The sequence below is a fragment of the Delphinus delphis genome, chromosome 2, assembly GCF_949987515.2.
Source record: "Delphinus delphis chromosome 2, mDelDel1.2, whole genome shotgun sequence".
Lineage (NCBI taxonomy): Eukaryota > Metazoa > Chordata > Mammalia > Artiodactyla > Delphinidae > Delphinus > Delphinus delphis.
In genome coordinates, this window is record NC_082684.1 from 104,592,739 (window position 1) to 104,620,413 (window position 27,675).

Sequence of the window (27,675 nt, forward strand, 5' to 3'; positions counted from 1 at the left end):
TATGTTCCATATGCACTGGCCACAGTTATTTCAGTGTTTTTGAGCCTTTGTATTTTCTGTTCCTTCTGATTGGAATCCTTTTCCCCATGAAAAGGATTTCCCCATGAAATCTTTGTGTGGCTACCTCCTTTTAATCATTCAGATCTCAGGTTAAACAAGACCTGAGACGGGCCATCTCACGCCTACGTAAAGTACCATATTCCCCTAAACAATCCCTGTTCTGTTACTCTGATTTATTTTTCTCATAATATGTATCACTCTCTGAAAATCTTATCTTGGTCTTTGTCTGAATATGTATATATTGATTGTCTACCTCCTCCTCCTAGATTGTACACTCCTTAAAGGCAGAGACTTTGTCTTGTTTACCACTGTATCTCCAGCACTGAAAGTAGTAGAACATAGTATGTGTTCAGTTAATAGTTGTTGACCAACTGGGCTGACTGGCTATGTCTAGAATGCTGCCTTTCCTTCCCACCTTGGCTAGTTCTCACTCAGTCTTAATGTCTTGGCTCAAATTATAACTTTCTTAAGAACTGCTGCCCTCCCCTCTTCCATGAAATTTAATATATTCCTGTTTCAATAACATCCCTTTCTTAGTTTGCCTGTCTGCTGCACATTACCTTGGGAAGGATTTGTGCTCTTCTTGCATTATCCTGAAGGGCAGCGACTAGATTTGGTTCCCCCCCAGCACCTGCACGTTGTGTGCTATTGAATTTTTGTTGAGTTACTGGATGTTTGAGAGCCCTAAGCACTGCCCACGTTGGTAATGAAACATTGCTTAATCCTAGTGTCCTTCCCTTTAAGGAGCTATCAAGTGCTCCACTTCAGTCTACTGTCATTTGAAATAATACTGCCTGCATCTGGGTGACTCACTCCGAGAAGTTGTTTTGTAAATAGCTCCTCCATTAGGCATGCCATTGGATCCTGGGAATCTTTTTTTTTTTTTTTTTAGGGTATTAAATTATTTATTTATTACACATGATACTGGATGATACACAAGCTTCATTCCCATCTATATCTGGTACCATAATCCAATTTAGATATATTGCATAGGATGTGCCAACAATCATATATTAATAATCAGAAAACTCCATGACTTCGCTTGGGTGACCCTTTTCGCGGTGAACTCCAGGTCACAATGCAATAACTGTCAGTTCATCTACACCAAGGTTTCGGAAGACAATAGCTTCTCCACCAGAGCAGGTTGTAAATAAATTTTGAATGGAACCTGGCATCACCCTGAAGGAATACTAACTTCACACTGTTGGGGTAGTTTACCAAAATGGCTTCAGAGTAGACTAACTTTACACAGCATATTTTAAAAAAAGACACATTTATTCAGTGTCATGATCAGACTATTACATTTAGCCATCAACAGCATGGGTGGAAGAAAAAAAAATCTACATTAAAACCCTTTGTTGGAATGCTTTACACTTTCCATAGAACAGAAACTAAAATAACCTGTTATACAATTAGTCACAAATACAGTCCTCGAGTTTTTTTGCCCATACACATGAGTATTGTCTAAAACATGTCTTCTTTGTAGCAGCTAGGCCCTACCACCACTGTGCTTTGGCTGAGTTCACATATCTCTTGTAACCTGTAGCTTCCCTGTCACTTCTCTGGCTCTCCTCTCCTGCTAAGCTTTGTTTCCTGGCAGTAATCAAAACCTTCTGCCACTGCCATAGCTCCTGCTGCTGCTGGAACCACCACAGCCACCTTGGTTTCGGGGCTTGGCAAAGTATTGGCCTCCACCACCACAGGGGCCAGAACTTCTGCCTCCAAAGTTTCCTCCTTTCATGGGTCCAAAATTTGAAGATTGATTGTTGTAACTGCCAAAATCATTGTAGCTTCCACCACCTCCAGAATTGCTTTCATCATTACCAAATCCATTATAGCCATCCCCACTGCCACCATAGCCACCACCACCACGGCTGCCACCAAAGCCAGCTCGACCACTGAAGTTTCCTCCACGACCAAAGCTGTCATTCCCACCAAAACCCCCTCCACAACCACCACCAAAGTTTCCAGAACCACTTCGACTTCTTTGGCTGGGTGAGGCACTAGCCATCTCTTGCTTAGATAGGGCTTTCCTTACTTCACAGTTGTGGCCATTCACATTTTTTATTTCTGAATGACAGTCTTGTCTACGGAGTCATGGTCATCAAAGGTTACGAAAGCAAAGACTCTCTTTTTGCCACTCCCTTGATCAGTCATGATTTCAGTCACTTCAATTTTCCCATACTGTTCAAAGTAATCTCTTAGATGATGTTCTTCAGTGTCTTCTTTAATGCCACCAACAAAAGTCTTTTTCACCTGGTTAAGTGGGCACCAGGTCTTTGAGAATCTTCTCTTGAGATGGCCCTTTTTGGTTCCACAACTCTTCCATCCACCTTGTGTGGCCTTGCATTCATGGCCGCATCCACCTCCTCCACAGTGGCATATGTGACGAACCCAAAGCCCCTGGAGCGCTTGGTTCTTGGATCCCTCATTACCACACAGTCTGTGAGCGCTCCCCGCTGCTCACAATGGCTCCTCAGGCTCTCATCGGTTGTTTCAAAGCTCAAACCTCCGAAGAAGAGCTTCTGCAGCTGTTCGGGCTCTTTGGGTGACTCTGACTTAGACATGACAGCAGTGGAGGTGGGGGAGACATCAACGATGCTTACTCAGCGGCGTCCACGGGCAGAAAGTAATCTACCGAATGTATCTCCTTGGGAACCTTGAAGTAGGTACCTTGCACAGGATGAAAACCCTATAAATATTTGTTGATTTGATTTGATTTGCAGTGGTTTGTATTAAAACCCAGTATTGTATGATGTTTATAAATATAATCCTGTGTGTTTTTATGATCTTCATTAGGCTCTCAGCTGTCATTTCTTATTATAACACATCTATCTATAGAGGACCTATGTGTTTTCACCTCATAGTCTAGTTTGTCACAAATGTACTTGTTAAAAATTGGGAATGAAAGAGAATTCTAGGATCTGAAAGAAAGACCTGGCTTCAGGAGCTTTTTTAAAATAGCTATTTTAGATTCTAGGGATGCTTTTTCTCCTCTGGCATCTGAATATGTGCTCCAGAGGGATATGCTTACCTTTTTCCAAGTAGAGAGATACTGTTTCTTGTAGGTTTTTGCCAAAGGAAAAAGATAATAGGTCACATTGATAGAACAGAATTAATTTACATTATGCCAGGGGCAGTATAATGTGCTTGTTTTTTAGCCTTTAAGTTTCTATGTTTACCTTTACTTAAGTTTTTAGCATACAAGGTAGAGAAATGGAGGTTCAAAGTTGTCTGTTTTTCTATTGAATGATTAAATATTATGATCATAGTATATTCCTAATCCTACAAGTATTGAGGTATGTTGACTTACATTCATTTATCTTTGAAAAGGTTTCCTGGGACCTTAGTTTATACTCATCTGCTCAGCTACAAGAGAAGGAAAAAGCTTGATTTTTTAAAAAATTATGTTTAACCTCTTCATTTTTAACATATTGTTGGGCCCCTTCTGTGTTCCAGGGACTGTGATATCTTTGCTGTAATGATACCTATGTTTGTTATTAAACTAATATTTGGTTCTGGTATGAATGTGTAGACCATTGCATAGTAGAATTTTGTTTTTAATAAATTTTTCTTAGGTGTGCGTTTCTGGGCAATTTAATTATATTTTAATGTTTTCATTGATTTCTGGTCTACTGTAGTTTAAAAATAACTCAGCCTATTTTAATTTTGCCTATGATAAGAGGGGAAAGGATTCTGAGTGAGGGCCTGAGTTACGGTCATGATATTTATACTTGGATGTCAGATAGGGCTTTTAAACTTAATATGTCCAAAATTAAGCTTCAGATCTCCCCTCTGACCACCCCCCACCCTGCTTCCACATAGTAGTCTTTCTCATCTCAGTTGATGCACTGTCATCCCTCCATTGCTTAGACTATACACCTGGGAATTATCCTTTACTCATGCTCTCTATCACCCCCTATATCCAATCTGTTAGGAAATCTCCAGTCTCCTTTCAGAGTATACCCTGAATCTGATCATTTTTCACCACTTCCGCCTGGTCCAGGCCACCATCACCTCTGACCTGGATCAGCGCAAGAGCCTCCTAATTGATCTTGTTTCCACTCTTGCCTCCGTTACTGTCTCTTCTCATCACGGCTGCCAGGGTGGTTGTTTTAGAACATAAAATGTCACAGCTCAAAACCCTCCAGGGGTTCCCTTTTTCACTCAGAGTAAAAGCCAAATGATCTACAGGGTGCTACATGATTGCACCCCGCTTCCCACCATGTTTCTGGCCTCGTCACCTACTAATTTTCCCTCTTGCTCACTCTCCTCCAGCCACACTGACCTCCTGGCTGTTCCTCAGATATGCCAGGCACACTCTCATAAGAGAGCCTTCGCACTGGCCAGTCCTGGGGCGCTCTTTCTCTCGAGGTGTGTTTGGCCTACTGACCCCACCCCCCTCGACCTCCTTCAGGTCTTAACTCAAGTGAGGCCTATCCAAACTATCCTATTTTAAGCTGCATTTCTGATTCCCCTTACCCTGCTATCTTTTCCTATATTTATTATGTAACACAGTATAATTTACTTATGTCTATTGAATCTGTTTCCCCCATTAGAATGTAAGCTCCGTGAAGGCAAGGAATTTTTAACTTTTTGTTTAATGATATATCCTCAGTGTCTAGAATAGTGCCTGGCACATTGTGAGTGGTTAATAAGAAATATTTGCTGAATGAATGAATGAATTGTAATCTGTAGACTTTATGAATTTGTTCATTACTGATTGGGAGCCTTTTTCTCTGACTTACTTATTATTCTTGTTCTGAATATTTGAGTTTGCTTGCTGAATGGCATGAATATATAAGGAGATACTGTATCTAAGCTTCCATGTATGGTAAGTAATAAGTTGAATGTTAACCTTATAGTAATTTTTTAAAGAAAACTTTGCTGTTTAATTCCTTTAATTCTTTAATATTTTTAAGTGTAGACTCTATAGTTTTAAGTATCCTATTTTTATTGAGATTTGAAAATTTTATATAAGCATGTTTGTCAGTATTTTGTTAAAGAGCAAAATATTACTAATGTGATATATTTTTGTATTTTACCTGTAGACACACTCTGTGCAGTTCTAGAAAGAGACACTCTTAGTATTAGAGAAAGTCGACTTTTTGGAGCTGTTGTACGGTGGGCAGAAGCGGAATGTCAAAGACAACAATTGCCTGTGACTTTTGGAAACAAACAGAAAGTTCTAGGGAAAGCACTGTCCTTGATCCGGTTCCCGCTGATGACCATTGAGGAGTTTGCAGCCGGTAAGGCTGTAACTTGTCCAAAATCTACTTGAAACTATTTTAATGGGCAGTCAGTCTCCCTGTGCGAGAGAGGAAAAGAAGCTGTTTATGTATGTGCATTTGTGTGTATAATTTCATTCAATTCTCCTAATAGCCCTTCAAGATAATATTGTAGGTTATATATTTATGTATTTTAAAATTATATGTATTTTATATCTTTTAAAATATTTTGTATATTATAAACATATAAAAATTATGTGGTATTTTATAGGTTTAAGAACTGAACCTGAGAGAGGTTAAGTGCCTTACCTAAAGTTACAATGACAGATCTTTCTGACTCTTAGGGTTGATGCTTCTTAGTTCTATGACCAGTTCTTGTTTCCCATATCAACACTGAGTATCATCTGCTTTTAAGTCATGGCCAGATTGATTTAAAAGAAAAAAAAAAAATCTCATAATGGTTTAAAATTATATTTCCTTATGTTTATTGGCCATTTGTATTTTTTCTTTTTCCTTTTTTTTTGAATTTTTAAATTTAATTTTATTTATTTTTTAATACAGCAGGTTCTTATTAGTCATCCATTTTATACACACATCAGTGTATACATGTCAATCCCAATCGCCCAATTCACCACACCACCACCCCAACCCCCGCCACTTCCCCCGCTTGGTGTCCATACGTTTGTTCTCTACATCTGTGTCTCTATTTCTGCCCTGCAAACCAGTTCATCTGTACCATTTTTCTGGGTTCCACATATATGTGTTAATACACGATATTTGTTTTTCTCTTTCTGACTTACTTCACTCTGTATGGCAGAGTCTAGATCCATCCACGTCTCAACAAATGACCCAATTTCATTCCTTTTTATGGCTGAGTAATATTCCATTGTATATATGCACCTGCACCACATCTTCTTTATCCATTCATCTGTCGAGGGGCACTTAGGTTGCTTCGATGACCTGGCTATTGTAAATAGTGCTGCAGTGAACATTGGGGTGCATGTGTCTTTTTGAATTATGGTTTTCTCTGGGTATTTGTTCATGACTTTTATTCTTTTGGGGTATACAAATTTTTCTTTTTGATTTATTATATATATTCCAGTATTCTCACAAGTTGTTTTTGTTTTTGCTGATCAGAATCAGTTTGTTTTTTCTTTTTGTAAACTTTTTAAATTAAAATATAACATGTATATAATAAAGTGAACAAATAGAGTGAACGCACCTGTTTAACCACACATATCAATTTACAGTACATTACCATACCCCACCAGTCTCCATCATGCCCCTCCTAGTCCTTAATCTCCCTTCCAAAGGTGACTGCTTTCTGGCTTCTGTAAATGAGTTTTGTCTGTTTCTAAACTTAATATAAAGGAAGTCATACATTCAGCATGTGTTCTTTTGTGTGTGGCTTCTTTCTCTTAACATTATGTCTTAGATTCATCTGTGTGGTTGTGTGTGGCAGTAGCTCATTCTTTTTCATTGCTGTATAATCTGTTGAATGGATGTGCCATGATTTCTTTATCCATTTTACTGTTGTTGGACATTGGGGTTGTTTGTTTGGGGCCTTTAAGAACATTCTTATACCGCTCACTTGGTGTACATATGTGAACATTTCTGTTGAGCAGGTGGCAGTGCAATTGCAAAGTCATAGAGTATACATATGTTCAGCATTGGTAGATCCTACCAAATAGTTGCCCAGCGTAGTTGTAATAGTTCACACTCAGCTGCCAAACTAAGAGAGTTAAGAGTTCATTCCAGTTGCCTCACATCCTCTCCATTATATGTATATAATCTGACAAAAGACTTTATCCAGAATATATTATAGATACATAAAATGTATATACTTATAGCTAATATCCCAGTCTGTGGATTGTCTTTTCATTATCTTAATGCTGTCTTTTGATAAATAGAAGGTCTTAATTGTAATGAATTAACTTATCAGTCTTTTCCTTTAAGGTGAAGGCTTTTTATGTCTTAAGAAATTTTGCCTGCCTCAGGGTCATGAAGATATTCTCTTAGGTTTTCTTCTAGGAACTTTATTGTTTTACATTTAACTTTTTGGTCTGTAATCCAGTTGGGTTTTTATTTTTTTGTGGTGTTTTTTTCACACATGTGTATGGTGTGAGGTAGAGGTCAAGGTTCATTTTTTTCCCCCACGTGACTATGTATTAAAAACTATCCTTGCCCCCATACACAGCAGTGCTAACTTCGTTGTAAATCAGGTGACTGTATATGAATGAATCTATTTCTGGAATGTTTAGTCTGCTCTACTGTATATTTGTGCATCCTTGAACCAATTCTGTGGAGTTTTCATTTCTGTAGTTTTAAACTGAATCTTGAAATCTGGTGGTGAAAATCCTCTAGCTTTGTTCTTCTGGATTACCTTGGCTATTCTTGGTCTTTTGTGTTGGTAGTTTCATATACCTAAATGTTTTAATCAGCTTGTCAGTTTCCACCAAAAAAAGTCATGGGATTCTGATTGGAATTGCATTGAATCCATAGATTGGTATGGAGATAATTGACATTTTTATAATATTGAGTCTTCCAATCAATGAACATTGATTTAAGTCTTTTAAAAATTTCTCTTAGTAATACTTTGAGTTTTCTGGTAGAGGTCTTGCATATTTTTTGGTAGGTTTATTCCTTATGTATTTTACTTCTTAAATGTTATTGCAATGATTAGTTTTTTTAATTTCCATGTCCTAACTGATTGATTGCCAGTATATAGAAATACAGTTGGCTTTTCCTGTATTGACCTTGTATCTAGTGATCTTGCTAAATTTATAAATTCTAATAATTATTTGTAGATGATTGTGCATAGTCTACATGTACAATCATGTGATCTGCAAACAATAATAATTCTATTTCTTCCATTCTAATCCTTAGACATTTCTTTTTCTTGCCTTATTGTATGACCTAGGACCTTGAGCATATTAAGAAGTATGGATAGTGAACATCCTTGCATTATTCTAGTCTTAGTCAGAAAGCTTTCAGTATTTCCCCACAGAGTATGCTTGCTGTAAATTTTTTGTAGATACTCTTTATTGGATTAAGGCAGTTTCCTTCTATTACTAGTCTTGTAAGAGTTTTATCATGAATTTTACCAAATATTTCTCTTCTTTTGAGATAATGATATGGTTTTCCCCTTTGTTCTCTTAGTATAGCTTAATATAGCATTGATTGATTTTCCAAGTTAAAACTTTGGATTCCTTACATAAACCAGACTTGGTTGTCATGCATTATTCTTTTTATATATTACTAGATCCAATTTGCCAGATTTAAAAAATATTTTTAGGACTACTTCATGAGAGAAATTAGGCTATAATTTTTCCTTTCTTGTAATGAAATTGTCAGATTTTGATTATCAAGGTTATGCTGGTCTCATACAAAAGTTAGGAATATATCTTTTTTCTGTATTCAAGAGTTTATGTAAAATTAGTGCTATTTTTCCTTAAATGCTTAGGGGAATTCACCAGTGAAGCTTTCTGGATCTAGTGTTTTCTTTGTGAAAGGTGTTTTTTTTTTTTTGCGGTACACGGGCCTCTCACTGTTGTGGCCTCTCCCGTTGCGGAGCACAGGCTCCGGACGCGCAGGCTCAGTGGCCATGGCTCACGGGCCCAGCCGCTCCACGGCATGTGGGATCTTCCTGGACCGGGGCACGAACCCATGTCCCCTGCATCGGCAGGCGGACTCTCAACCACTGCGCCACCAGGGAAGCCCATCCCCACGAGTTTTGATATGTTGTATTTTCATTGTCATTCAATAAAAAGTATTTTCTAATTTTCATGGTAATTTTTTTCTTGACCCATGGGCTATTAAGTATATAGCTTAATTTTCAAATATTTGGGAATTTTTCTCCTAGCTTTAAGACAGAAATTTCTGTTTAATTCTTTAGTCTCTTAGCAGCGTCTTTCTGCCTGGTTTTTTGGTCTCATAGTTTTCTCTTGCTTGTGCATAGCTTAGGAATTGACAAATACTTTTTTTAAATTTTATTTTTGGCCGTGTTGGGCCTTTGTTGGGTCTTTGTTGCTGTGCTCAGGCTTTTCTCTGATTGCAGCCAGTGGGGCTACTCTTCATCGCGGTGCGTGGGCTTCTCATTGTGGTGGCTTCTCTTGTTGCGGAGCACAGGCTCTAGGCACATGGGCTTCAGTAGTTGCAGCACAGGTGCTCAGTAGTTGTGGCACACGGGCTTAGTTGCTCCACGGCATGTGGGATCTTCCTGGACCAGGGCTCGAACCTGTGTCCCCTGCATTAGCAGGCAGATTCTTAGCCACTGCGCCACCAGGGAAGCCCAGGAGTTGACAAATACTTCAAGGAGGAATTATGCGCAAAATGTTGGTCTTGTTTGTCTATTACGTATTCTCTTCCAGATCGTTGTCTGGCTGCCTTGGTAGCTTTGAATTACAGTTTTTGTCTCTTCAGTCAGTTGAGGACTACCACAATTTCTAGGTTGCCAGTTTCTACGTGGCATTTATGCCCTGTTAAGCAAATCAGCAAATATCCCAAGGGGAAAAGTGGTGACAGATATAGGGCTTCATCTCAATACATTTCCCTTCTCAAGCACTGACTGCCTCAATTGTTCTCTGTTAACATGAAATAGCTATTTTATGTACTGTTTCATGTATAGTTGTTCTCTGACGTAGGCTCTTCCATCTTACAGACTTATTAATATTTTTATGTAGTGAAATAATGTTTCTGTTTTTGCTGTTATGTATGTTCTTTTCTGTTATGCTTATTATTTCTGTATTATATTTTTCAAAACTGTTTTAGGGAGAGCTCCCTTTATGTTCTCTATTTTGCTGTTGAGTGTGTGTGTGTGTTTTCTGTCTAGACATTAGGAAATAATTCTGCATTTACTTTTTCCCCTCCAATTTTCTTAATTCATTTCATAATAAAATGATATTTATTGACCTTCCCTATTTAAGATAAGAATGTTAGCATGGTGTTCCATCCTTTCAACCTTTCTAGCACACTTTATGGTAACTGATTATGCACTCAACATAACGTACTACAAAGACACAACTGTAGTAGACTTAATTATAGGTTGTATTGGATTTAGTGTTTATCACCAGTTCTTTTATGATACACCTTCTTGAATTCTTTATTTTGATTCACTCATTTGATGAGTTTATTCTTGATTACTTTCTTTAAATAGGTATACGGTAGATATCTGAGAACGTTTTTCATGATCTGAAGACTTCTTTTTTCAACTAAGGAAATTTTATAATACAGGCATACCTTGGCAATATTGTGTGTTCCAGACCACAACAATAAATTGAATATCGCAATAAAGTGAGCCATACAAATTTTTTGGTTTCCCAATGCATATAAAAGTTATGCTTACACTATATTATAGTCTGTTAAGTGCAATAGCATTATGTCTAAAAAAAACAAAGTACATACCTTAATTTAAAAAGACTGTATTGCTAAAGAATGCTAGCTAACATCTGAGCCTTCAGCGAGTCCTAATCTTTTTGCTGGTGGAGGGTCTTGGCTCGATGTTGACGGCTGCTGACTGGTCAGGGTGGTGGTTGCTGAAGGTTAATATGGCTGTGGCAACTTCTTTCTTTTTTTTTATTTTCATTTTTAAAAAATTTTTGGCTGCGTTGGGTCTTCACTGCTGTGCGCAGGCTTTCTCTAGTTGTGGTGAGCAGGGGCTACTCTTTGTTGCAGTGCACAGGCTTCTCATTGCGGTGGCTTCTCTTGTTGCAGAGCATGGGCTCTAGGTGTGCAGGCTTCAGTAGTTGTGGCACGTGGGCTCAGTAGTTGCGGCACACGGGCTTCAGTAGTTGTGGCGGATGGGCTTATTTGCTCCGCAGCATGTGGGATCTTCCCGGACCAGGGCTCAAACCCATGTCCCCTGCATTGGTAGGCGGATTCTTAACCACTGCGCCACCAGGGAAGTCCTTTGGCAATTTCTTAAAATAAGATAATAATGAAGTTCGCCACAGTGATTGACTCTTTCAGGAAACATTTCTCTGTAGCAGGCAATGCTGTTTGATAGCATTTTACCCACAGTAAAACTTCTTTCAAAATTGGAGTTAGTCCTCTTTCACCCTGCCACTGCTTTATAAGTTAAGTTTATGTAATATTATAAATCCTTTGTTGTCATGTCAACAGTCTTCACAGCATCTTCAACAGGAGGAGATTCTGTCTCAAGAAACCACTTTCTTTGCTCATCTGTAGAAGCAACTCCTCATCTGTTCAAGTTTTATCATGAGGTTGCAGCAATTCAGTCATATCTTCAGGCTCCACTTCTAATTTTAGTTCTCTTGCTATTTCTACCACATCTGCAGTTACTTCCTCCACTGAAGTCTTTGAACCCCTCAAAGTCAAGCATGAAGGTTACAGTTTACTTCCTCCAAACTGTCTTTAATATTGATATTTTGAACTCTTTCCATGAATCATGGATGTTCTTAATGGCATCTAGAATGGTGACTCCTTTCCAGGTTTTCAGTTTACTTTGCCCAGATGCATCAGAGGAATCACTACTGTCTATGGTAGCTATAGCCTTACGAAATGTTCTTCTTAAATAATAAGGCTTGAAAGTCTAAATTACTCTTTGATCCATGGGCTATGGAATGGATGTTCTGTTAGCAGTCATGAAAACAACTGTACATCTTCATGAGTGCTCTTGGATGACCAGGTACATTGTCAAGGAACAATATTTTGAAAGGAATCTTTTTTTCTGAGCAGTTGGTCTCAACAGTGGGCTTAAAATATTCAGTATACCATGTTGTCAGCAAATGTGCTGTCATCCAGGCTTTTTTGTTCCATTTATAACACAGAGTAGATTTAGCATAATTCTAAAGGGCCCTAGGATTTTCAGAATGGTGAATGAGCATTGGCTTCAACTTAAAGTCACTAGCTACATTAGCCCCTAACAAGAGTGTCAGGCTGTCCTTTGAAGCTTTAAAGCCAGGCATTGACTTCTCTCTAACTATCAGAGTCCTAGATGGCATCTTCTTCTACTAGAAGGCTATTTGTCTACACTTGTCTACATTGAATTATCTGTTGTTTTGTGTAGCCACCTTCATTAATTATCTTAGCCAGATCTTCTGGATAACCTGCTGCAGCTTCTACATCAGCACTTGCTGCTTCACCTTGCACTTTTACATCACAGAGGCAGCCTCTTTCCTTAAACCTCCTGGACCCCCTTCTGCTAGCTTCAGACTTTGCTTCTGTAGCCTCCTCATCTCTTTCAGCCTTCATAGAATTGAAGAGAGTTAGGGCCTTGCTCTGGATTAGTCTTTGTCTTAAGGGAATGTTGTGGCTGGTTTGATCTTCTATCCAAACCACTCAGACTTTCTCCATATCAGCATTAAGGCTGTTTTGCTTTCTTATTATTTGTGTGTTCACTGGAGTAGCACTTTTAATTTCCTTCAGGAACTCTTCCTTTGCATTCACAACTTGGCTACTCCTTGGTGCAAGAGACCTAACTTTTGACAAGCCTTCTTACTCAGCATAACCATTTCTGCTTTTGATTTAAAGGGAGAGATGTTTGACTGTTCTTTCACTTGAACACTTAAGAGGCCACTATAGGGCTGTTGTTTTCATTTTTTTTTTGTAAATTTATTTATTTTATTTTTGGCTGCATTGGGTCTTCGTTGCTGTGCGCGGGCTTTCTCTAGTTGCAGCGAGCAGGGGCTACTCTTCATTGTGCTGCACGGGCTTCTCATTGTGGTGGCTTCTCTTGTTGAGAAGCACGGGCTCTAGGCGCGCGGGCTCAGTAGTTGTAGCTTGCGGGCTCTAGAGTGCAGGCTCAGTAGTTGTGGTGCAGGGCTTAGTTGCTCCGTGGTATGTGGTATATGGGATCTTCCTGGACCAGGGCTCAAACCTCTGTCCCCTGCGTTGGCAGGCAGATTCTTAACCACTGTGCCAGCAGGTAAGCCCAACTATAGGGTTGTTAATTAGCCTAGTTTCAATACTGTTGTGTCTCAGGAGGAAGAGAGATGGGGAACGGCTGATCAGTGGAGCAGTCAGAACACACACAACATTTATGCAGATACCTGCATAACTTAATTGTTCGCTGTCTTATGGGTGTGGTTCATGGGGCTCAAAACTATTACAGTAGTGACATCAGAGGTCACTGATCACAGATCATCATAACAAGTATAGTAATAATGAAAAAGTTTAAACTATTGAGAGAATTACCAAAATGTGACACAGAGACACAAAGTGAGCAAATGCAGTTGAAAAATGACAGCAACAGACTTGTTGATGCAGGGTTGCCACAAATCTTCAATTTGTAAAAAAAAAATGTATCTGCGAAGCATAATAAAGCGAGGTATACCTGTAGTCTTGAATTATTGCATCATCCTATTTCTTACTGTTAGTTCTTCAGGAACGCTAGTTACCTGTATGTTGGTCTCTGCTTTTTATCATCCATTTTAATCACCTTAACATTTTAATTCTTTTGTCTTATTTGTCATTCTGAGAAAGATACATGAGTTTTCACCCCCATCTGTCTTCTGATCTTACGCAGTTCCAGTTACATTCTCTTCTTTTTTTCTCTCTAAAATGCATGTTTTAAGTTTGTAATTGTATTTTTTCTTCTTTACAATCTTTACTTATCCAGAGATTGCAAATGAACCACGGGGCCAGGTCTGGCAGGTTGATATATTTTGTTTGTGATATTCTAAAACTTTATATTAAAAATCAGGGCATTTTACGTTAAAATCTGATTTATAGTTTCTTAAACCAAATTTCTAGTGTTTTGCAGTCTCTTAGTTAGATTGTTTTTACCAGCCTTGGAAGGAATCTCCTGGCATCTTTTATGAGGAATAGCATTTATTCCTGGTTAAATTTAAGCTGTTTGGAATTTTCTCTTCCCAGAAACAGTGAATGAGAAAACTATAGCTTGTGATATGCTGCTTCCATAGCTCTTCCAGTCTTAGCTCCTGACCTCTGCTGATTTCAAAATCCCACAATGAAAGCACTGTGCCATCTATTTCTACCTCTAAATATTCCATTGTTTGATTACAGCCTCAGACAGATGGGGAATGGAGAGGTAACGATAGCTCTGGCTGCCACTGTAAGCACTTCTCCAACTCTCCTCTTTCTGGGAAACGGAACACTCAGGGCAAATGGATAGAAAAATCCAGGGATCTTTCTGTGATTTCAGGGTTTCATCTAAGCTTTGATTTATTAATGATTTTAACACTTACATATTAGGTTAACCTCGGATGAATTTAGTAAAACTTTAAAATTAAATATATGCTAAAATTAGGGGCTTCCCTGGTGGCGCAGTGGTTGAGAGTCTGCCTGCCAATGCAGGGGACACGGGTTTGTGCCCCGGTCTGGGAAGATCCCACATGCCGCGGAGCGGCTGGGCCCGTGAGCCATGGCCGCTGAGCCTGCATGTCCGGAGCCTGTGCTCCGCAACGGGAGAGGCCACAACAGTGAGAGGCCACAACAGTGAGAGGCCCACGTACCACAAAAAAAATAAATAAATAAAATAAATAAATAAATAAATAAATATATATATATATATATGCTAAAATTATATATACTGAGATTTTTCTACCTCATTGTTACTTTACATCTTTCACATTTGAATTCACGTTATTATGGGGAGAATTACAAAGTTAGGAATTGCAGTGAAGTTACTTTTATTGAGGTTTATGTTTTTATTTCTACAGGTCCTGCTCAGTCTGGAATTCTGTCAGATCGTGAAGTGGTAAACCTCTTTCTTCATTTTACTGTCAATCCTAAGCCCCGAGTTGAATACATTGATCGACCAAGATGCTGCCTCAGAGGAAAGGAATGCTGCATCAATAGATTCCAGCAAGTAGAGAGCCGGTGGGGTTACAGTGGAACGAGTGATCGAATCAGGTATCTGCATATTGTAGATTTGGGGGTGGGGTGGGGTGGGGCGGGGCAGCGGCTTGCATTTGGCTTTTATGTTCATATTGTGGGAGATAATTAACCACATTTTATTTTATACTTTGTTTAATACATTTCTAACTTGATACAACAGTCAAGAAGTCAGGCTTACTGGTCTCTCCACTGAATTATGAGTGAGGGAATCTCTTAGGAAACAAGTAGAGTAAGAAAGGATTGACTTGGGCCTTCTATTTTCTGAGTTTCGTTTGGATTGCCACTGCTGGTGAGCTGAAGTCTAGACCTTAATTGATCAAACATTATTTTTACAGCCTTAGGGCTATAATTTAATACATTTAATCTTACTTGGTTTAGTGTGAGATTTTTATTTGCATAGATGTTGCATGGAAAATATCTCAGTATACATTTGTAACAACTTTGGGAAAATTTTTTTTTAATTTTAAAAGATGCATGCATATAATCCTTTTGGAATTCATATTTGCTCTACCGTGTTTCCTTAGGTTAAGTGTCAAAATAGAATATTTACCTGTTTTCATAAAACATGCCTTTTGAATTTGCATTTATTTAATATTAATAGCACTTTGGTGTAAAACTAGAAACTAACAAGAAGTTTGTTTAAAACTAGAACTCCAAGAGGGAGAGGACTCTTACAAATATTGGGTTAAAATGGAAATAAAAATGCATTTGTAGACTATTTAGTAATAATTCACAATGAGAATACTATATGTGAGAACTTAGGGGATGAGGCCAAAGTGTCACACAAAGAATTAGCGATAATTAACTACTTTTATTAAATAAATTAGAGTAGAAATAAATGATTTCAGCATTAACCCAAGAAGCTAGAAAATGAATAGCAAAAGAACCATATGAAAAGAGAAAGGAAATAGGTAAATGTAGAAATTAATGAATTAAAAATAGTAGAATTGTTAAATATAAGCTGGTTCCTGAAAAAGACCAATAAAATAAGCAAACCTTGGGCAAAGGTAATAAAACATACTTACATCTACAAATAATGGAATATAATAATATACTGAGGAAATTTTTATTTTAATTCTGGGTTTACTCTGTGCTAATAAATTGAACATCTTGATGGAATGGATCATTTTATAGGCAAATATAAATTATCAAAATTGACTGAAGAAGAAAGCCTGAATAGACCAATTACCATGGAAGAAATTAAAAGTTATCAAAGAACTGTCCCTTCACAAGGTGGTTTTGACAGGTGAGTTTTATCAAACATTCAGGGAACAGGTTGTTTCGTTGAACATTAAAAGAAGAAAATACTTTTTGGTTAGTTATTGAAAGAAGCATAATCCTTATACAGGAATCTGACAAGGCAAAAAATTTTCTAGGTCAATCTCACTTATATAGAAAAGAAATAAAATAGCGTATTGAATCTAGCAGTACCTTAAAAGAATAATACTATAACAGCAAATAGATGTAAATCAACTATAGTCCAATTTTTAAAAAACAGTGATAAATTAGGGTCGGAAAAATACATCCAGTGGAGATAAATATGCAAGATCCATGTTCTGACATCTTAAGTTTGGTTCTAAAGCTATAAAGTTACAGAAATTGAAGAGTTTATCACATGAAAAGGACACATATTGCTCAGGAGAAGCGTGGCTGTTTCAGATACAGAGACTTTAGAGAAGTTTCTCCTGTGGTTTCTTAGAAAGGGGACACTGAGCAGTGCAATGAACATCATTTAAAATAACATCCATCCAACTGAGTTTTGTAAGGCTATTCCTAATAACGTCCATCAGTGCAAAAGGAGTGCAAAAAAAAAGACAGATAAGAGTTTGGAGATTGAAAGAATGGCGCAAAACTAGGAAATATATTACTATAATTCACCATGGTAGCAGATCAAAGGAAAAAAATTTATTTTGATGTCAAAAAGACTTTTGGGGCTTCCCTGGTGGCGCAGTGGTTGAGAGTCCGCCTGCCGATGCAGGGGACACGGGTTCATGCCCCAGTCCGGGAAGATCCCACATGCCGCGGAGCGGCTGGGCCTGTGAGCCATGGCTGCTGAGCCTGCGCATCTGGAGCCTATGCTCTGCAACGGGAGAGGCCACAACAGTGAGAGGCCTGCGTACCACAAAGACTTTTGATAAAATTTTACCCTCGATCCAGATAAAACCATTAATAGGCTAGGTCTAGAAGAATACTCCTTTAACATGATGGGCTATTGAAACCTCAAGATAGGGATGCCTGGTAACCTTGCTGTTTTTCAGTAGTGTTCTTAAAACTCTGATTGATGTAGGTATAAAGATAAAGAAATATACGTAATTAATACAACGTTGTAAATCAACTATACTTCAATATAAACAAACAGAAAAAGAAATATTGGAGAGGAAGAGGTGTTTTTCATTTTTTTCAGATAACGTCTATGTTAGTAGTTCTTCACTCCATCAGACCTAGTTCTCCCTTTTTTTGTAATAAATATTTTGTATTCCCCCTTTATTAACCTGAAATGAAATTCATAGATAATGTGTTTCATTTTTTTAAAATGATATAATGGCCCAGTTGTAATGTAAAGGACAGTAAATGTAACTGATAGTAAAATCAAATGTGTACTTCAATATGTAGACACTTGGGCAGCACCAGAAGACAAACAAGCAATCAGAGATAGTACCTGTATGCACCAGCACACTGAGACAGCTGTAGGTGCAGGGAACAGGTGTATTATACTCATGTCCCAAATACCATGAGTAGCACTGCTGCCAATTTTGTCATTTTCTTTAAAAGTTTCAACTAAAGCAAGCTATGGTCCATCCTGTTTATCTAGTTTCCGTATTTGAGAACTCATCTACTCGCTAGAATTTATTTGCCCCCAAATCAATACCAGCAGCGCTTTCTTAGTCATTCACAGAAAAGATTTTAGTTGCCTGGGAGCATGCTCCTGTGTGAGCTCAAACAAGGAGGATGCTCTACCTTCTTATTTCAGCGCTCATACAGAGATGGAGATGGTAGGGGGCAGTGCAGTGCAGGACACTACAGCTCTGTGGCCATTGGACAGTTTGAATCCCATCTCTGGCATCTGTTAGTGGGGTGGCCTCAGGCAAGTCACTTAACACTCCTTAATTCCATTTCTCTTTTGTGAAACACAGAAAATGAGATATACTAGAATGAGTTGTTCTTAGGATTTAAGATTATAATCCACATGAGTGGTGTGTGAGTGTGTGTGTGAGTGTGTGTGTGTGTGTGTGTGTGTACATTCCCCCTAAGAGCAGTGGTTTAGTATTTGCTAATTCTGTGTTTGCGCCAACTATAAAATATAACTACCACAAATAATGGGAAATGACTGTATGATATTTCCTCGATTTGTATAGTAGTCACCTCTTGTAAAAGTCAGTGAATGTTAAAATTGCTGTAAAAATCTTGGTTTATTAATAAAAAGGGATTAAGTTCAAGTCTCATAGTTAAAAACAAGTTTTTCATCTACATGAATTCTGACAGGACACTTGAAAGTTGGTTGAGATTCTTTGTTTTGGGAGACTTTCCTAAGTATTGCAGTAAATCTGGTGTCCCTGGCTCCCTGTCAGTGGTGCATCATATCCTTTGTGAAAATAGAGCCTGCCTCCCTGGGCACAGAACTCCTTTTGAGAACAACTAGTCCACCCAGACAGCCTCAGGATCAGTAAAAATCTATTAGAACCAATGCATAGTAGTGGCAACTTATAAAACGTATGTGCAAAACCCAGTGATGTTCCTGTGTCATTAAAATTCATTTACAGAGATGGGTGGTGTTGATGGTTAACAACAGTGTGAATTACTTAATGTCACTGAATGGTGCACTTTAAAATGCTTAAGATGGTACATTTTGTTATATATTTTGCCACAATAAAAAAATTTTAGGGCATTCCCTAGCGGTCCAGTGGTTAGGACTTGGCGCTTTCAGGGTAGTTTCCCGGGTTCAATGCCTGGTCAGGGAACTAAGATTGCGCAGGCCATGCGATGCAGCAAAAAAATAAATAAATAAAATTAATGTTTGAATTTTCAGTTAAAATGGTGAGTAAAAACAGACCCCACTTGCAATAGTAACAGATAACATAAAGTAGCAGGGGTAAATCCTATAGGAAATGTACGGTATGGTATCTTTATAAAGAATTGGAAAACTTTGACTGGAATCAGACAGTGTCTTTCCAAACTAACCTTTCTGAGTTAGGCAGTTCCTTGTAGAAGTCACATGTTTTTGGTAGGGAGGAGTGGGTTGGCAAAATTATTCTAAAATTAATTTGCAAAAGTAAAGGTTTCTTTTTTAAAAGAGTGGTATTAATCAAATATGAAAAATACTGTAAAGCCGTAAGAGAATGTTGTACGGAACATACTACAGAGTTCAGAAACCAACCTAATATAAATGAACATTTAGAATGTGAGGAAGGATTAACCACTGGGAAAATAAAGTTAGATCTTTACTGATGCCATCTTCCAATATTTGTATAAATTAAAATTTTAACGTTAAAAAAAGGAAACCGTGAAGGTGCCGGAACAGAATGTTTATTTATTATGAGGATGAGATAGGCCTCTCTGAACTTGGCATAGATCATAATTTGACTACAAATAATTCAAAATGTTACATCCAAAACCACCATAAAGTTAAAAGATAAATGACAAATAGGAAAGTTTTTGTAATGGATGTTACTGACAAAGCATATAATAACTATATAACATGGTCTTTCAAACCCACATGAAAAAGACACTCATCAGCAGAGAAAAATGGGAAAAGAATGTGAGTGGGTTTTTCATTAAAGAGAAAATCCAGTAGATAGTAAGCATATGAGCAAATGTGTTAACTCAGTAATCAAATATAAATAGAATTTGTCAATCATCAGTTTCTCAACAGCAAAAAGAAATGAATACTTGTGGTTGTTCAGAGTGAGATAGAAATGATCTTCATTCCTTGTTGGGTGTAAAGTTTTATAATCTTCCCAGAAAGCAATTTGATAAAGTTCATCTAACGCCTTAAGAATATGCCTTTCATTTTCCCCAGAAAATCTACTTCCAGGAATTTATTCTAGGAAATAATGAAGGCACTGTGAAATGACTGTTCATCATGGCATTGTTGTATAATAACAAAAACTGCATATAACCTAGATTATTTAACAAGTAGGAATTGTTTAAATATAATGAATCAGTAGTAGTTTTTTACCTTTTTACATGAAGTTACAAAAATATATATATTCTGACATGGTTTTTAAAATAATACATATATGTTCATAGAAAAAAGTCTGTTTTTGTATTGTTTAAAAACAGAACTAAAAGTCTGAAAAGGAAGTGCACCAAATTGAAGATGAAGTTATCTCTAGATGGTAGATTTAGAGATGCTTTAAATTTTTCCTCTTGTTTGCTTAGCTGCATTTTCTGACTTTTTTTAAACAGAGAATATATTGCTTTTTTATAATAAAAAATTATAAATAATATATTTTAAAAATTTTAACGTCATCCTCATACTGGGAGTTTAACATAGTGATTGAGTGTGACCTTTTGATCCATGCAGACCTGGGATTGTGTCCCAGCTCTGCTACACATTTTGATCCAGGCAAGTTAATTTCTCTAAATCTCAGTTTCTTCAGCTATAAAAACAGGATGATAAAAATCATACTGTGTTACTTAGTTTATAGAGCTGTTATGATGACTAAAGGAAATAATTCATGTAAAGAACTGAAGCTCGGTGCCTGGCACAGGAAGTGCTCATAAAGTGGCAATGGTATGGTAGTAATAATAATAAAACTTGTTACTTCAGTTCTTAAAGTATGAAATGTTGAGGATAACTGCTTTATATTATAGATTATCTCTTATTATACAGTCATTTAGTGCCATTTGTGCTTGATGCTAGTTTTTATACATTTATAACATGGAGTAAGGTGGGTCTGTTTCTTAACTATGGTGACTAAACTGGATCTGCTAATTGTTCTAGTGTGAAATCTCATTCTGATCCACCTGTGTAACTTAGGTCCTGTCCCCAGACCTCCACCACCAATTCTGTTACAGCAGCCTGCTTCCTTCACAATTCTTATCACAACTTACAATTAACGATTTATCCCTTTGTTTACTTATTTATTATCAGTGTCCTCCTTTAGGCCATAAGTGCAGTAGGGGCAGAGACTATCTTGTTGACCATTATTTCCCCAGTGCCAGGCCCAGTAAGTATTCATCGAGCTGAAGAATTGTCAGAGTTTGGGACGCTGCACATCAGGTCTGATGGCTGACACATCTCTGTTCATGAAGGAGATGTGCAGACAGATTTGGACTAAAATTATCATCACAACAAAAGTGGGTATTTAGATTAAATAAATTGCTTGGCTCAAAAATGAAAACAGAGGGCTTCCCTGGTGGCGCAGTGGTTGCGAGTCCGCCTGCCGATGCAGGGGACACGGGTTCGTGCCCCGGTCTGGGAAGATCCCACACGCCGCAGAGTGGCTGGGCCCGTGAGCCATGGCTGCTGAGCCTGCGCGTCTGGAGCCTATGCTCCGCAATGAGAGAGGCCACAACAGTGAGAGGCCCGCGTACCACAAAAAAAAAAAAAAAAAAAATGAAAACAGATTCTACTTAAGTTTCCAATAAGTTACTCTAGCAAGAGTTTTTTGGTAAGCAGATGACATTTCCAAGGTTGTTTAATTTTTGATAGTTTTCTTTATTATGAGCAAAATTAGATGTTCTGAGTAACACTTTAAAAATGTATAAGCCTTTGGAGTATGAATGCTTACTGAATTATGTATGTTATTTTATATTTGGCCTCGTTCTCTCAGGTTCACAGTTAATAGAAGAATCTCTATAGTCGGATTTGGTTTATATGGATCTATTCATGGTCCCACGGATTATCAAGTGAATATACAGGTACACTTTTTTTGCCCACTGTATACCATCTGAAATACATAACAAGTGTCATTTTACGATAAGATATTGTTTCGGCAAAATCCAAATTTCAGTATAAAAGCCTATTAGTATTTTAAGCCTAGAGGTTCCACTTTACAGTTGATCTAAAAAGTGTAGTTTCAGAAAATTGAGGTCCTGGGGTCCTTAACAGAAGCATTAACATACAAGGAGCTCGCCTTTGTCCAGGAAACCCTTCTATTAGTTCATCCTGCTGTGTACTGACTGTCTCAAAACACCCACCTGCTTTTTTCATGGTACTTTGAACTCTAGGGCTTGAGACTGTCTAATTTCCTATAACTACTGGTTACACCTCTGATTTCTGATTGTCTGACCATACCCTGCCCCATTCTTAGGTCTGCTCCACCTCAGTTCTTTCAGATATGACACGATTACTTAATCTCGAAGAAAGTGAAGCACCTCTCTCCTTCCCTTCCAGTCAACCAGTGTTCTCCACACTTTTGATTGCACATCCCAGTTAGTGAAATTATTTTTGAAACACATCTACATTGTACTTTATTTACTATACACATATACCTATGCAATACTATACTTATTTTATATTATACATAAATTAAAACACAAAAAATAGAAATGAAAAAGGAAGTAAACAATGTTTCAGACTTCTTTCAGCTGAAAAAACTACCCTTTCTAAAATGTTAATTAATATACTATTTTTAATAGTAAAAACATTGGTGAACTTTGTGATCAAAATGCATCATTGACTTTCAAGATACACAACAATTCAAAGATCTGGTCTGGTCCGGGGACTTACCTGGTGGCGCAGTGGTTAAGAATCTGCCTGCCAGTGCAGGGAACACGGGCTCGAGCCCTGGTCCAGGAAGATCCCACATGCCGCAGAGCAACTAAGCCCGTGCGCCACAACTACTGAGTCTACGTGCCACAACTGCTGAAGCCCTTGTGCTTAGAGCCCGTGTTCCGCAACAAAGACAAGCCACCGCAATGAGCAGCCCGCGTACTGCAACGAAGAGTAGCCCCCGCTTGCCACAACTAGAGAAAGCCCGTGTGCAGCAAGGTGGGCCCTACACAGACAAAAATAAAGGTCTGGTCTGATGACAGCCAAAAAAGATACTTTACTACCTCACAAATACACCTTGTTCCAAATGGAAGAATTGCTTTATTGGCTGTGCTAATGAAATCATGCTCATTTTTAAATTCTATCCACTAACGTTTATAGTGAAATTCAGCTATAAATTAAATCATTCATGTCATTTCGTTGCTCTTACAAACCAAAGCCACTGAGATTGTTTATTTGAAAGATTTTAAAGGTTAGGAAATTTTTTTTCTATAATTTTTAATGCAAAAAAGCCACAGCAGACCTCTTAGGGGTATAAAAGATTTTCATGATCACTCCCCGTTTTACTTTTTTTTTTTTTTTTTTTGCGGTACGCGGGCCTCTCACTGCTGTGGCCTCTCCCGTTGCGGAGCACAGGCTCCGGACGCGCAGGCTCAGCGGCCATGGCTTACGGGCCCAGCCGCTCCGCGGCATGTGGGATCTTCCCGGGCTGGGGCACGAACCCGTGTCCCCTGCATCGGCAGGTGGACTCTCAACCACTGCGCCACCAGGGAAGCCCCCGTTTTACTTTATATACTGTTAAGATCCTATCCATGGGATCCATAAGCCCCCTTAAGCAGGCTGTGTAATCTGCAGGCCTGGGAAGGAGTGAGGGCCCCACAGGCATTCTCTTCAATTGTGGAACCCCTGTCTTCCTTCAGTGCCCCTCCCATATTACATGAGACACCAGATTCCTTGTGTACAGTCTGAGGGAGGGCATCGGGGTTATAGGTATATTAAAATGATAAAATATAAAATGAATAGAAGTAGGACTTCTCTTTATTTTCTTCCGCCCGGTGGCTAGTCCCATGCACCCTCTAGATAACACTACCAGATAGACCTGCCTGGGTTTGAATCTCTACCATCTCAAGGGTGTGTCTGTGGGCAAATTAGGTAACCTCTCTGAGCCCCAGTGTCCTTGTTTACTTTGACAGTAGTGGTACCTCCATTATGTTTTTGTGAGCAACGGTTGAGATGATGCATGTAAAGTGTTTGGAACATAGTCTGTTGCTGTCGTTGTTGCTGTAGTTTTATAATTTGAGTCTCACAATAGCCTTAGGAAGAAGGCAAACAAGTTTTTTTCCAAGATTAAAAGATAAAACTGAGGCTCGGAGAAGTGGTTTACTTTAGATTACACTACCACAACGAAATCCTGTCTTACTACTTTTCCAGGGCACCATCATGTCTTTTTTTTAAATTGAATTGTGATATACTGTAGTCCCTCAGTATCTTCAGGGGATTGGTTCTAGGACCCCCTGTGGATGCCAAAGTCCATGGATGCTCAAAGCCCCTTATATAAAATGACGTAATACAGTCAGTCCTCCACATCCACAGGTTCTGCATCCGCGTATACAGGGGGCCAACTGTACATACAGAAAAGTAGACATAAGTGGTACGTATGGCTCCCTTTTCATAAACTGCGAACACACTTGTGTAACCAGCAGCCTGATCAAGGAACAGGGTATTACAGCACCCCAGACATCCCCTTGTGATCTTTTCTGGTCACTATCCCGCCTGAGGTGGCCACTGTCCTGATCTCTCGCTGCATGTACTGGTTCAGCCTGTTTTACTATTACCGTTTTTACCTGATGTATGCAAAAAGATGGCTTTGTGAGCCTTGGCCTCCACACATACTGTTCCCTTGCATGAAGACTTTTCTCTTATAACCTGGTAACCTCTGAGTTGAGCTTTAAGAACTCTCTTTTGTGGAGCCTCCCCCCTTCCTGACAAAATCAGTTTTTCCTCTCCTCCTCCACTTCAGCTTATGCATAGCTCTCTACTGCAGGTGCTGTACTGAATTGTCATTGTTTACTTGTCTTCTCTAATGACTAGAAGCTCCTTGAGGGTGTCCCTCAGTGCCTGGCACAGGTTATGGAACTAAATCGAAAAGACGGAATTTTCATATTTTGAAATATCCACATAGGAAATGCTACAGGAATTTCCCAGCAACAAGACATAGGCTAGCAAGGAGTAGAGGCTCGTTTCCCTCAGGTGTCTAAAATCCACACAGCCTAAACACCAGTTCCCAAGCCATGTGTCTTTTTTAGAAGCTCCTCTCTCCTGCAGCCAAAGCCCAGTTATCTGACATCCTCCCCATCCTTACTGCAGTGAATGCATTTTCTGACAGCGTGTTTAAAGCCATCTTTAGTGGTTAGAGACAGTAGAGAAAAATTACAGCAGAGAGATGTAGTAGTCTATTTTGCTGTGCCTAAGGGCTTCATACTTTCTTCTACGAAACTTTGTTTTAACTTAAATTTAATTTTTCTTTTAAAAATTACAGATCATTGAATATGAAAAAAAACAAACCCTGGGACAAAATGATACTGGATTTAGTTGTGATGGGACTGCTAATACATTCAGGGTCATGTTCAAAGAACCCATAGAGATCCTACCCAACGTGTGCTACACAGCATGCGCAACACTCAAAGTAAGAGTCTTCCCGAATGTTCCAGGTGGTGAGCTGGCGGGGCCCACGGTTTCCTCTTGCATGTTATAGAGAGCGTGTTTCAATAGAAGCTGAGAGTCACTAACAGTACAGCCTTGTCGGAAGCAGAGAAGGTGGGAAGGTGGGAGCTAAAATATTCCACTGCTTTGAGAAGAGCAGTGCCTCTCAGCAGAACTCTGCTCTGAAAGAAATAGTTCTTCATAAGAAATAGCCTTTTGTTTGAGTAGGAGATTGTAAGTTTGACAGAAGATAAAATAAAACAATTATTTCCTTAAAACCATTTCACTGTCCTCTAATAGTTGAGCTCTACATTCATTATTTTTAGTCATTAATTAGCTTGTAGCAAAAACTACATTTTTCCTTAAATGACTTGGCATAAATTTTTATACAAGAGCTATAACAAAATACAGTAGATCGGTAATATAATTAAAATACCACATTAAATTGCTTATTAAATGAAAATTACTAATGAACCTTTTGTTCTCATTTAGGGTCCAGATTCCCACTATGGCACAAAAGGACTGAAGAAAGTAGTGCATGAAACACCTGCTGCTAGCAAGACTGTTTTTTTCTTTTTTAGCTCCCCTGGCAATAATAATGGCACTTCCATAGAAGATGGACAAATACCAGAAATAATATTTTATACATAATACAGCATTATAATACATAATGGCTAAATAGTACCATACAGCCTAGTCTCAAAGGCATAAAAAACTGGCCACAGAATATAACTGTAAGATAAGAGACATTTTAATTTCTTAGAAAAGATAGATAAGTGTTGACTTAAATCTCTGCATGATTTAAAGGGAGATTTTCCATTTTCTTATAACCTTAGGGGGAAAAAGAACCGGTTTAATTGTTTAAAAAAAAACAGCTATTTATCTTGCATAATTTCATAGATTAGCTGACTCATGATCTTTCAGCAGTTTTATAACCGAAAGATTCTTGTTTTATATAGCTGGTTTGTTTTTTTTCCTGTTTTAACTTTTGAAGGTTACATAAGATGAGGTGGGTCAGTATTCCTACAGAATTCCTATTAACTCAAATAACTAATTTCAGAAAATGAAGAAAACTGACCTCATCTTTGGAGTTTCTAACTATCTGGTGGTTAGCATTTGCAGTATTGCTAGAAATAGTCTTAACAAATGCCAAAGAAAATCTTCAGTGCATTTACAGAAAAGGATATTTTATAATAGTATAATATGTTACATAGTACAGTTTTAAACGATAAATGAAATTTGTACGAATTCACAATAATGTGATATAAACAAAGGATCTAAAGGTGTACTCCGAGACTGGCTTCTTTATCACTAAGCTGCACCACTGTACGTGTCTCTCTCTGCGGGGGATGCGGTTGAGAATTCCCAAGATTGAGATGATGGCGGTGGTGCTGATGGTGGCGGAGTAAACAGACATCAGTTCAGCTCTGTGGCGATAATCTTACGCAGCAAGAACTGGAATGAAATACTAACATCTCTAACAGCTGCTTTGAAACTTTAAAGATATCCAACAGAATCACTCCTGAAAAGTAGACTTTCACCTACACAGTCCTATCCAAGAAATAAAATATGTTTTAACATTCATGACCTCACTGTCAGAGGTACAGCTGTCTAAGGAGGGGATAGGAAGTATATTGGCAGAATGACATTTATACACTTTTATAAAGCAAAATTTTTATATAAAATTCTTTTTCCCTTCAAAATGATTATCTCATTAAAAATATATGTGTCATTAAGCTATATCAAATAGTTGTGGAAGATGTGTAGAAATCAATTCTTTTAAGTATCAACTTAAGAATTATTTCTAAATGGTAATTAGGTTAAAAAAATTTTCCATCTAAAGTAGTATTTGATATTTTCAAGAAGGTAGTGAGGTGTGGTGGTGGCAGAGGTCTCATGTAACTGAAGGTAGTCATACAAGGGACAAGAAATGGAACCATTTACTGACATGGGACATCCCCTGGAATTTTAAAAAAATAAACATCTATTGTACTTTTATTTATTTTTTTGTCATTTCTAAAAGTTGAGTGTAAGACACCATTTTGGAACAAAGCTTCTAATTAATTGAGGTTGAACCTTATTTTTAATTTATGGAAGTAATGCAACCCATAGTAAGAAGGCCTTACTGTTGCCTTAAAGCAACTATAG

At 38.1% G+C, this 27,675-nt stretch overlaps 1 protein-coding gene and 1 pseudogene across 1 annotated transcript in view; one reads left to right on the forward strand and one right to left on the reverse strand.

The window, feature by feature from the left end:
- Positions 1–27,525, forward strand: part of BTBD1 (BTB domain containing 1) — a 45,359-nt gene extending 17,834 nt beyond the window's left edge. The window contains exons 4-8 of the mRNA XM_060005346.1: positions 5,112–5,309; positions 14,930–15,122; positions 21,884–21,971; positions 25,364–25,510; positions 26,020–27,525. Of these exons, the coding sequence (XP_059861329.1) occupies positions 5,112–5,309; positions 14,930–15,122; positions 21,884–21,971; positions 25,364–25,510; positions 26,020–26,178 (785 nt within the window). The 3' untranslated portion in view covers positions 26,179–27,525. The remainder of the gene's footprint in view (positions 1–5,111; positions 5,310–14,929; positions 15,123–21,883; positions 21,972–25,363; positions 25,511–26,019) is intronic.
- Positions 1,043–2,803, reverse strand: LOC132420692 (heterogeneous nuclear ribonucleoprotein A1-like; annotated as a pseudogene).
- Positions 27,526–27,675: the final 150 nt, after the last annotated feature.